The 12,888-nt window shown below is 42.3% G+C and overlaps 1 protein-coding gene across 2 annotated transcripts in view; it reads right to left on the bottom strand.

Annotated features, from left to right (window-relative positions):
- Positions 1-12,616, bottom strand: part of ACTN4 (actinin alpha 4) — a 340,912-nt gene extending 328,296 nt beyond the window's left edge. The window contains exon 1 of one of the 2 annotated variants that reach the window (XM_069206884.1): positions 12,307-12,616. In XM_069206884.1, coding sequence (XP_069062985.1) covers positions 12,307-12,441 — 135 coding nt within the window. In that variant the 5' untranslated portion in view covers positions 12,442-12,616. The remainder of the gene's footprint in view (positions 1-12,306) is intronic. The other variant, XM_069206883.1, reaches the window with a different exon arrangement.
- Between the last annotated feature and the right edge of the window lie 272 nt (positions 12,617-12,888).

Genomic DNA, 12,888 nt, shown 5'->3' with positions numbered 1-12,888 from the left:
AACTGTTCCGCTCTTTATCCAGGCAGACTGGTTTCAAAACTATGGAAGGAAAGGAGTCTTTGCTGCTGTCTCAGCACTGCAAGTGGAAGACGGACATTAGGACCAACTCACTTCAACTTTTGTGAACATAATTTAAACTGCAAACATTCATCCTTATCAATATCACTCTTTTTCTATCTGTTACAGAAAAACGGCAAGACCGCCATGCGAGTTATGGGATTGTTCCTGACATTGTGAAGGTCTAATTCAGTCAGGGCCGATTTAATTTGTAATCTTACAGATTTCAATAAAATGAGCAGTATTAAAAACTTCAAAGCCTCTTCCTTTCAGCGCTACAAAGATGCAGAAAACGTTTAACAAGCAACATCAAAGTATTATTCGCAGCACCCCCACTCCACGAATGACCCGTTTTTGTCTGTCTGTCCCTTTACTTTTGGAAATATCTTAGACCTTAAACCACCACTCCTGCAAAACCTACTATTTCAAGGTATTCACATGGACATTGCTTCAACTACAGCAGATCGACCAACTCATTTCCTGGATCACTCCACTCCTGGGATCAGTATCGTTACTAAGTTATTCACTTACTGGTTAAAAAAGAAAAGATTTTAGCTACCACATCAATTCAATAATCATGTGCAAATCAAATAGTTTGTGCCTTTGGTGTTACTCGCATTTTGGATAAGTCAATGCTTTCTGCGGTTGCTATACCACATTTAACAAAAAAAAAAAAACTGCTGCAATGTGATTATTTATAAGTTACGATTTTTTCATTTGACTTTTAATTAGTTTCAAGATCACAGACCCAAAATCGGAAAGGCAAATTTTTAAATGCACACAAAAGCCCATTAAGGAAAAAAAGGAACAGACCAGCAACAAATTGCAGGTGCCGGGCCTACCAAGAATATGTACAAACAAATCAATAAATAACGCACAGGGAGGTATAGGTGTTGGAAAGGATGGCTGCTGTAAATGTGCAGAAGTCAACCCTGGAGCAGGGAGTGAAGTACAGGCCAAATATATCTGGTTTTTGGAGGGGTGGAGGATGCAATACAAAAAAGAAGGCCAGAAAGGGTGGGGGAAACAATGGACGATCTTGAGGAGGAGGGAAAGTAACACATAGTGGTGTGGATGGGAATCTGCACTCAAGGCAAAGGAACTATACATGCGCATGTCCACAGAGTGCTTAAAGAAAAAAGGAAAATGTACTTCCCTCAATGTAAGATACATGTAACCCAAACGAGAAGATTATGTTCCAAGAGAGTGAACATTAAGGAAAGCCACTGAATAAAAAAATAAGCACATTAGATTAACAAGAAAGTCAACCAATGCGCCAACTCAAAGCCCACTTCAAGTGTTATTATTCCAAATGTGCCTTTGGCTATAAGCGGACTCTGGGTCCAACCTAAAAAGCACCAAACTATGTTTGAAGTCCGAGTTCTCTTCCTCTGTGCATGAACAAATCACAAACCTGTCTTAGGCAAAAAAACACACAAACAACTGAACTACTCATGGAAGCATTCTTTAGTAAGTCAAAATTAAGACTTCAACCCCACTTAAGTATTAAGGGCCAGATGTAGCAAAATCCGTTTTTGCGACTTGCAAATTGCGAGTCTGAGCGACTCGCAATTTGCAAGTCGCAAAAACGGATGCAGAATGGTCTCTCAGACACCTTCTGCGACTCGCTATGGGGTCGCAAAGACCCACCTCATCAATATTCATGAGGTGGGTCGCATTTTGCGACCCCATAGCGAGTCCCTGCACTCACAGGGATGGTGGCCTGTTGTAGTCAGCAGACCTCCATGTCTGTGACTGCTTTTTAAATAAAGCGTTTTTTTTTTTTCATTTTGCAGCCTGTTTTTCTTAAAGGAAAACGAGTTGCAAAAGGAAAAAAATACCGAAACCACTTGGTTTCGTTTTTTTCAGAGTAGGCAGTGGGACCACTGCCTGCTCTGAAAAAATTTTTTTGTCGACATTCAAAAAGGGGGAAGGGGTCCCATGGGGACCCCTTCCCTTTTGCGAATGAGTTACCACCAGTGTGACACTGGTGGTAACTGCGAGTTGGTTTGCGACCGCATTCGCGGTCACAAAGCAACTCTGAATTGCGATGCGAGTCGCAAATAGGAAGGGAACACCCCTTCCTATTTGTGAGTCGCGACTCGCAATTTGGGAATGAGCATCGCGTTAGGCTGTTTGCATGGCGCAAACTGCGATTTTCGCAGTTTGCACCATGCAAACAGCTACCTATAAGTTACTCCTTAAATACAGACAAATATTTGGAGATCGTCCCAGATAACTATAAATTCAAAGAAGGACCATCCACTTTGTTTGCATCAGATAATTATCTATTAAGACACTACTAATGCTTATACCTTAGTATCAGTATTAAAACAAATACAATTAATTTTTTTTTTAAATGTTAGGGATCAAAATATAACCAAAATAAAAAAAAAGCCTGTGTTCCACAAGTAAAAAGATTCAATATAGATATATACCTGGTGCAAACAAGGAAGTGTCCGGTGATACTTCACCAATTTTAAAGTTGGGTGGGTAGGGTGAGGACTGGGGGAAATCTTCATACTTTTATTATAGGAGCCTCACTCCCAGTGACTCACAAAGGCAACATCCTTATATTGTTAGAGTCCCTTAAATACAGAGCATCACTTTTAATTTTATCTTTGAGGAGGGAAAAGTTCAAAAACCCAGGTTGTATCTAACAATTGTTATACTTTACACATGACATGGAGAATGCCTCAGGCCAGGCATGGAATCTCAAAGAAAGCATCTGTCTCAGAAACCTTTAAAAACTCAACACTAGACCATTAAAAAAAATAGCTAACAAAAAGCAACATATCCCTACGTAAAACAACTTTAGCAGACCTGGCACATTGTGCAGTTAAACATAACCTTGAGGACTAAGCAAAACACTGACAAAGGTCAGTGAAACCAATAAACCATAAAAATTACCACACATTATTAGCTCCAGAAGAACACGACCATATGACCCCCAAAAACCTTCATTCACACACTTCTAAACACTAATCCTTTTCAACTCTCATGTCAAATTAAGAAAAGCCAGTTAGAATGCCATAAACAGCTCCCCTACATCAGATCACAGAATAATACTCATAGAACCCACTGTAGTAAAAATATAATGCTGAAAGAACCAAAGCTTCACACAACATTGTTGGTCACCAAATGAAGAAACCAGGCCAAGGGGGTAAGCACAACAAATCACAACACTACACCTCTCCCTGATACGAAAGGCCAAAAGCAGCAATGCAAGGAACCAGAGAACATCACCTTTTCATCTGGGATGAGAACATCCTAACTTACTGCACAACTCAATGTCCTTTCTTAAGGAGAACAAAGGTTTCACTAGTATACTAAGTTACAAACACCAAGCCAAATCACCACAGCAACAAAACACAAACTGATTCCATGTGCCAACAGATTCCAACCTGTATTATACTTACACATTGATCTCCTGCTTTCTGGTAACTTTGCAAGAGTATTTTATATTCATGCCACAATCCTTTGGGATATACGATTTTCAAGTGTGGTCTTATTGTATAAAAATTCTAAAATCAATTTGATATCTGAGCAGTCTCATAAGCCGATACACTACTAAGCCTCTAGTGTTACCCTCAAACCCAAAGATATGCCAACTGAAGGACAATGTCCTTAACAATTTTAACAAGATATGTCAATACCCTGCAACAAACAAGAGAACAATTTGAAAGCCTTTATAAGCGATCGCCTTTTAACACTTTAGAGGCCTCCTATTTGCCTCACAGTTGCCATACTTCGGTCCAAAATTCAGACTTCAAACATTTCACTACTCCTTTCTTTCCTTCATTAGGGCTCCTTCTCTCACACATTGCTGAAACTGTACTGATTATAAAGTTCTCCATGTGCATTGCAATACATCACCCACAGTCTTGCCTTCAGTATGCACACAAACTAATAATAAAGCCAGCCCATTTCACAAAGCACTATTAAAACTACAAACCCGAAATGTACTAAATCCTACACTTCTGATGCCCAGAAGAAATGTCAAGTGATTCCAGTTTGTAAAGCAAAAAGCTTAATATAGCACATTCACTGAGTAAATGTAAACATATAGCAATTATATGGAGCGCAACTTAAAAAGTGAGACCCTATGTAACTTAGCACCCCCTCTTACTAGAGTCAGTTTCTTCCATGTGCATCTAGCAGCTATTAACTGAGAAAACATAACAGCAGACGCAGTACTTAAGTACAGGATGCACAACTTGTACTTAGCCAGATTGCCCATCCCCTTAATAGACGTTTTTGCGTCATCTTCAATGAAAGGTTTATTTAAATCAAACATGCAATAGCAAGGATGGCCAACTATGTACCCGGAGGACAAACTGCTACGGTGCTTGAGACATAGGGCTGACTGTTCAGAAACATTGCTATTGGACTGTTGGAAAGAGTCCACCTTTGTCTTCAGAAGATGTAATATTTCATTTAAAAAAACTAAGTAGCAGCCTCGAATAACAGACTGTTACTGCTTCATCAGCTAATTTAGCTTTACACATGTAACGAACACTTGTAACAGTACAACTTTCCATCTTAAACAAAAACAACGGAGCTTGAGGTTTTTTTTTGTTTTTTTTTTTTTGTTTTTTCTTTAAGTCGAGGGTAATTTCGAAGTTTTAGCTTTGTAGGTTTTAATTTTACAAAACAAAATTTTTGCATCCTCAAAAAGTGTTACTCGGGTGTTATAGTTCTGACCTCAAACACCCGTCTGCAGAAATAAAGAAGTGGAAAGTTGAGAAGGCCAGGGGTCCAGTGGCAACGGGTCCAAACACTGTCTGAAAATTAAAGAACTCCCTTAAAACATGAGTGGTACGGAAATAGCAAGCCCAAATGACTGGACTAAAACGTGCCCTTTAAATGTTAGTGAACAAAGGGCACTTTACTTTGGCTTTCAGAATGCGAAACTAAAATCAATCTACATACAAGCAAGTCACCAAAAATACAATATTTGTAGAATGGTAGACTGCTGGGGCGCTACCGGAAGATATCTTGCAGGTCTAAGTAGACAGACCTTCCTAGTTCTGGAGTTCAAACACGTCTCATTTGCTGCTCTCTTGAAATGTGAAGCCTATGTGGAATGTAACTCTGCCTTCGCTTGTGAGCTGCAGGAATAGTTAATATTCTCAATGGTTTCTTTTAGCAAATGTTTAACTTTGGGAATGTACGAAAACATCAGAAATGACCACGAGCCACTTCTAATAGGCCGCTATTTAGCAATTTGTTTGTTTAGGCCGACGTTACTCAAAGTACGGCCCGCCAGCGGCTCCACGGACCGACCTTGGCGGCCCGCGGAGACGTACAACAAACGCCATATGATAATGGCCGCAGTATGTAAACATAGAAGAGGGCCGCGGGAGCATGCGCAACAGTGGCTTCTTTGCGCATGCTCCCGCGGCCCTCCTCTATGTTTACGTACGGCGGCCATTATTTATGGCGTTTCCGTGACGATCCTGGAAGCCAAAGCCCCATAAAAGTCAGCGCTTGCAGCTAACTTTTACAGGGCTTTGTCATCTGCTTCCTGTCACCGGCTCCACGTCTGCTGCCCGCCTGCCTGCCATTCTACATTTGTGGCATCTTTACAGTGCTTTGAGTCAGGTAAGGCTCTTTGGTTATTTATTTATTTGTTTTTAATGTAGTGTGTGTGTTACTGGGGTAGGGGTGAGAGTAGATTGCGCTGTGTGTGTGTGTGTGTGTGTGTGTTACTGGGGTAGGGGTGAGAGCAGATGGCGCTGTGTGTGTTACTGGGGTAGGGGTGAGAGCAGAGGGCGCTGTGTGTGTGCGCTGTGTGTGTGTTACTGGGGTAGGGGTGAGAGCAGATGGCGCTGTGTGTGTTACTGGGGTAGGGGTGAGAGCAGTTGGCGCTGTGTGTGTGCGCTGTGTGTGTGTTACTGGGGTAGGGGTGAGAGCAGATGGCGCTGTGTGTGTTACTGGGGTAGGGGTGAGAGCAGTTGGCGCTGTGTGTGTTACTGGGGTAGGGGTGAGAGCAGTTGGCGCTGTGTGTGTGTTACTGGGGTTGGGGTGAGAGCAGATGGCGCTGTGTGTGTTACTGGGGTAGGGGTGAGAGCAGGTGCACGCTGTGTATGTTACTGGGGTAGAGGTGAGAGCAGGTGCGCGCTGTGTATGTTACCGGGGTAGGGGTGAGAGCAGATTGCGCTGTGTGTGTGCGCGCTGTGTGTGTGTTACTGGGGTAGGGGTGAGAGCAGATGGCGCTGTGTGTGTTACTGGGGTAGGGGTGAGAGCAGTTGGCGCTGTGTGTGTGTTACTGGGGTTGGGGTGAGAGCAGATGGCGCTGTGTGTGTTACTGGGGTAGGGATGAGAGCAGGTGCGCACTGTGTATGTTACTGGGGTAGGGGTGAGAGCAGATTGCGCTGTGTGTGTGCGCTGTGTGTGTGTTACTGGGGTAGGGGTGAGAGCAGATGGCGCTGTGTGTGTGTTACTGGGGTAGGGGTGAGAGCAGTTGGCGCTGTGTGTGTGCGTGTTACTGGGGTAGGGGTGAGAGCAGATGGCGCTGTGTGTGTTACTGGGGTAGGGGTGAGAGCAGATGGCGCTGTGTGTGTGTTACTGGGGGAGGGGTGAGAGCAGATTGCGCTGTGTGTGCGGGGTGTGGGTGTGTTACTGGGGTAGGGGTGAGAGCAGATGGCGCTGTGTGTGGCGCTGTGTGTGTTACTGGGGTAGGGGTGAGAGCAGATGGCGCTGTGTGTGTTACTGGATTCAAAATGCAGCATTGTTTAGCAATGTTTTGAAAAAGGGGGCGGGGTGGTTGTTCCCCCTCTAAGCCCCGCCTCCCCCCGCTGTCACTTCAGTGCGGCCCTCGGCCGCAAACCATACTGCAATTTTGGCCCCCGAGAAAAAGTTTGTGAGTACCCATGGTTTAGGCCTTTCCAGTAGGTAGTGAAAACAGTATTGTCCGGATTCGCTAAACTAATTTGAAGTTCTACCAAGTATGTTCACTAACTGGCGAGATTACACACAAAATCTGACCTGGTGCATAATTTCTCTATTTTCGGCAAGCAATCAGGACATGTGCAAAAACTGTCAAAAGTTCTCTGGTGCACATCTTTTAGTTTTGTAAAGTTATAAAATCCTATTTTTTTTTATTTATTTTTTACTAGCCACTACACTTTAGCCTTCTACAACCGGATATCTGGTGGTAACTGAGAAACGACTGGAATAACCAGTTTTCGTGATACCACAAGTTCAGGAATGCATGCTGTGCAGTTCTCCTGCGCAACGAAAATGCTTACGTTTTACAATAATTAAACCCAATCACACAGTAGACTAGCTTTACCGAAATTCACCATGACTAAACAGGTTTCCCTGAGGTGCAAAATAATAAAGACCGCAGATGTATTAAAAAAAACAACAAAAAAACTATCGTATTTTATTTGTAATTTCATTGGGCTGCAAACTAAAAGCGCATGATACAGCACACGTCTACATGCTACATACAGAAGGTTGTTCAGATAGCTGCAGACTGTCGAAAAACTGGAGCCAATCCTCTCTAGATACCAGCATTACACAGTCCAATGGGCTAATTAAAGAAGCCACGATGGCAAGAGTGTAGGATACTGATACACGGGCAGAAGAAGGTGTTTTGCAAAAAAAACGTATTAAATGTTTCAAAAAGCTCATGGTGAACGGAAACAAATACAACTCCAAGGAAGCTGCTGCACTGAAAAGCAGTATCATGACCTTGCCCTCAGAAGGCGGGGAAGCAGGCATCAGTTTTTCCACCAAAATCCCATCCTCTACCTCCGTCATGAAGGATTTGAAAAAGGCAGCGTCTAAATAGGAGACATTGCATTCGGGAGCGGTAGCCCGGCTGAGGGTGTCGGCTGAGCCATGGTGCCCGGGCAGAGAAGCCATTCAGTGGGAAAGAAGATCAGGGAAAATTTAAAGAACCCACCACTTCTTCAGAAACAGCCAAATTTAAAGGGACTTAAGTTCAGGAATAGGAATTAAGAGTCACATTCAAATGGCCCAAAAGGATGTGTTCCAGGGGAAATGTGAGGTGTCATAGTTACTCAAATAATCATCAGCAGGAAAAGCAGGACCTTACACTAAAGCCTGGAGAGCAAATGTCCTCACTGGGTGGACAAACACAGGTAGTAAGCAGTTGGAATCGTAGTCATCAGAAGATCAATCATTAATTAGATGATCAGAGTCTGGTAGTAAACACATCCCTCCTTAACAGGTTGTGAGCATAGACTACATATAAATAATCAAAGTAGTCCTTGGGATGCCAGGAAGCAGCTCCAGGTTTGAACAGAAATGGACATCACCCAAGACAAACACAGGTTCACAGTCCATGCTCACCAGAAGGCCAACTAGCACGGACAATCTGGACGCGTTAAATCTATAAACTGCTAAGGATTTTCTCAAGTGAATGAATGATCACATAAGACTCATATGATCGTTCAATGAGATGTTGATTGTTCGAGCTTCTTTTTTGTGTATCCTTGCTATATTTACGTTTGAAGTAAAGTTATTTTTTCCGAACACAAGCAAATACTAAAGATGTTTTATTAAATTCTGAACATTTACTTCCAAATGAATTCAATCCAAGTGTGGTATTTTTGGGGGTTATAACCAGTTTCAAAAACAACAAAGGCCAGTTTGATTGGGTTATGTCTGAAGGGGTTTACATTGAAATCAGTACTTTAAACAGTAAAACGTCTGTATCTACTTGTGTATTATTTTCATGAGAGAATTGGCATAGAGTTCTTTTTAGGTCAAATTGAAAATAAAGACATTGCAAAAGATAAATTCAAAAACAAACCGATGGAAAAGCATTCTTAGCTATCCTTAGCAGGCTTTTTAAGCATTGTTTTACAATCTTTTTTTTACAGGTAACCCTGAAGTAAAATATCTCAGAACAAAAATGTCCAGGGAAGTTGTAAACCTAAAGCTCCCACACAGTTCCACAGCACTACATGTGCCATCTTCATACCAAAAAGCATTTAGCCAATGTATTAAAAGACCATAATACTTTCAAGTATGTTGTTGATCCCCACCACAAGTAACAGCTATACAATAATCCAATGAGAGAAGAAGTTGCTCAATTAAATCTAAGATTCCTGAAATAGAGAGTTGAGGCATCCTTTGAATGTTTGCTGTCTGTAATGATACTAAACAATTTTTACAGGAGACATCACCATCAAGGTCAGGCACAATAATCCACGTGATGCAGATTTGCTTAAGAGTTAGGTTCCTGGAAGAGCCTGAATGCATCAAAAGGTTCTAACTATGGGTGTGTGTGGAACTCATGCAACTTGCTGTATGGTAATTATGTAAAATTACCACACGATTAAGCAAAATTAGGCATATTATGGATAATTATACGAAATGCATCTCAAACGGTCGGTTCAAGTAAAAACTCAACATTTAATTTTGAGTTGATTTCGGATCACTCCCATTCAAAACCCTGCCGCTTGAGTTCGGATTTGTAGTTGTACGCTTAAAAATTATCAAAACAATCAGTCAGCTCTGGTAAAGTTATAAAAATAAAAAAATAAAAAGCTACCTGGGTTGCTGCAAGCACTCACAAAATTACCCAAACTGTACATTTTGCGTTAGTTTCTCCACAAAATTACGCAATGTGGTGTAATGGTCTTATTGCGTCAATTCTTTAGTACCTTTTGTTCTGAGAAATTACCAAAATTACACTGATTAGGGTGGCAACATTAAAAGTTCGCACAGGTCTTGTTCTAAGCAATGGACTGTTCCACAAAACAGGACAGATTAAATTTGCTCTAATCGTTAAGAATGGGAAGAAAAGAAAAACACAAGACACAAAGAGCATCTGTAGAACTGGAAACTGGATATATTTCCCCGCCTCACGTTCTGGCCATATAACTGGATGAGAAAACAGAATGTGTTTCAACATCCAATAATGAACATAAGAATTTCAAACTAGTTTCTGAATGTTTGAAGAGATATTCCCAATATTGCGACTCAGGCTGGAAAGAAACTGAAGAGGTAAGCCAAAATAACGCAGTTATTGCTTTTTCAATGATGGTATGCCAACGCAAAGTTTGACTATAATTGCTCACTAGCAAAAAGCACATTTTAGAACACTGCAGATTCAATTGTTTACTACGTTTTTTGGTATGTGTTTACCGTTTGATTGAAGAAAAAAACGGTAGTTTCATGGGAGTTTAAAATAAGTGTAAGTGCACTGCTTACAACTAAAGTGAACTGAAATAAAAGCATACATAAGAATATTGTTTCTATATGGATAAAACAAGATACGAATGAGCATCAACTACAAATGTTACTCAAAACACATTTTTGTACATTTGCGGCAAATTGTGTGACTAGATGTTACATCACGTTTTTAATTCCCAAGCAGTGATTACCCTTTCTCGTTTAGTTCAAATCCAACTACACTCAACACCCTTTACATCCGCATTGTAAACGGGGGGCACAATCTAGCACCGAAACAAAGCTCCTCAAAAGTAATCCTTCCCTAGATGAAATTCAATATTAAAAGACCAAAAAGCTTAAACTAATGCAACCTCAAGCCAGCCTGTACTATAGGGCTGTCAATCACCAAAAAAGATGTCAGATTAGAATTAGTAATGTCCACAAACATTGCACAATACCTACATGTGACAAATCCCGAGATACTATCGTGTTATAGAACAATGAGTGAAAAATAGGAATGACATTTTGCCCATTCGCATGTATAATCACAAGAACGACCTAAAGTGATCAGGGCTATAGGGACAAGGAGAGATTACTATGAACATTAAAATTACTTAAGTATTTATTCCAAGCCGGATCGTTGTCATATCCCCCATCCCAAAAAAAGCCTTACCACCAAATGCTCCTAACCTTGGCTTATAACAGAATAGCTCTGGGTTGCAAATTTAATCTAATTACTAGCCATGCGATTTTTGTCTACTTGGATTTAAAGTATGGGGTATATTAATATGTCCTAGACTACAAAAATTCTGCAAAGAAAGCCAGTACTGCATAGGCCAGAGACCATTAGGGCTGCGTTTACCATCAAACTGGTGTTTTTAACAGAGGGACTAATGGGTGCTTCATACCAGTAGCACCAATCCCATATGCTTATCTAATTAACCGACAAAACCAAGCCATCACAGAATTTGTTAGTCAAGCGTAACCAGAGTACATTTTTTACATGGGTAATAACAAGGGTGTATATACGCTACATATGCATTGAAATGACTCTCATAAAATAGCCACATTCTCAAAAGCCACATTAAATGGCGGAAAAAAAGCACTCGAACAAGATAATACCAAAGGTGGATAAGGTACTTACTGGTGTTTAGTACTCAGTAGGCATTATCGTACTATGTCAGTAAAGTGAGTGACCGGTAGGCATTTTCGTACTACGTCTGTAAAGTGAGTGACCGGAGGTTATAAAAACCATTGTAATATTTAAGTGGCATGGACAATGCTTTTCATAACATCGGCTGTTGAAATTAATAGACGACCGGGGAACTTAAATGTTCGTTTCTGCAGATGAAAAGTTCTACTGGTTATAGAATGGTTGGTTACACCAACTGAAAGATCAGAAATATTTGCTATTAAAAAATAAAATTAAAAAAAAAAAGAGACAGCAGTAAATGCATCTTTCGCATTTTATGTGGGTTAAGGGTGTGTCTCGCGACGTTCCCATGCCGCCCTGCTCATCTTTCGATACCGCCCGTTTTCTGCCAAACCTCTCTTAACCCTACACACTCTCACCAACCACCCCCTGGTCTCTCACCAGCCCACACCCAAATTTCCATCACCAGGTCATGCGGGCATCACCCAGACTTCCCCTCCATTAACTAAAGGACTCCTTCAACCACTCATCGTCCGGTATCGCTGCAACTTCCTATACCCAACCGCCCTCCCTCTTTCCTATTGACACGTCTGACCCTTCATATCATCCTCCTTCGAAACCTGTCAAAGTTTAGTAACGTTCATTTGAAACTTTCAGCTGAAACGCACGAATATTTAAGGTTCACTGTAACAGCAAAAAACTGAGTATTTTTACATGAGAGGTCATACTAAATGGGGCGAGAGACAGTTACCCCACATCACCTCTATTACGAACCCAACCCTTTCTCACTGCACAGTGGCGTTCCCTCAGGTCTCCCTCACCTCCCTGGCTCATGTACACATAACACCTCCCCCCACCCAACCTACTCGACTTGGTCCTAACGCCCACAAGGAATCGCCTCAAAATACATGTCATCCCCACCCGCTCGCATTAGGTCCCACCTTGCGCTGCTGCCGCTCCCATGCGGGGTCCAGCAGCATGTCTCTATCCCACTCGTCGTCCTGCGCCATGTAGATGCCGCCGTTGTTGCTGGGCCCGGGCTGGTAGGGTTGGTTGGCCGTGTGATAATCCACCATTGCGGGGCTCTGTGACCGGAAGCGACGTGCGCTCTCGGACGACGCCTCCCTCGGGCTTCACTGGTGGGAACGGGGCTCGTGCGCGTTTAGAGCTCCAAACGGGCCTCGCGAACCTTGCTCGGCGTCTCGGGCTGACTTCCTCGGTGTCTCGCGCTGCCTAGCACTTCTGGCTCTTGCGCCTGCGCACTCTAGTCGCGCGCCCTCTGTCCTCCTTCCTGCAGTCACACGAAACACTGCAAAACTTCTCTTTAGCAAGGACTATTGGAACAAGAAGTTCATGAATAATGTACTAGGAACCGCCCACGGGACTCATAAATATGTACATAAGTACAACCGGCCGAGCAGGTACAACCTCAAGGCGGACAGGGAGGTGCTCAACAGCCAATGTTAGTTTGTCGACAGTACCCACGCCCCTAGACACTGTCGGCGGAAGCCGTGCCAGTAAGG

This window comes from Pleurodeles waltl, chromosome 9 (assembly GCF_031143425.1).
Source record: "Pleurodeles waltl isolate 20211129_DDA chromosome 9, aPleWal1.hap1.20221129, whole genome shotgun sequence".
Classification (NCBI taxonomy): domain Eukaryota; kingdom Metazoa; phylum Chordata; class Amphibia; order Caudata; family Salamandridae; genus Pleurodeles; species Pleurodeles waltl.
Note: the sequence above shows the minus strand (reverse complement) of the source record. Positions and strands in the feature narration are given on the sequence as shown.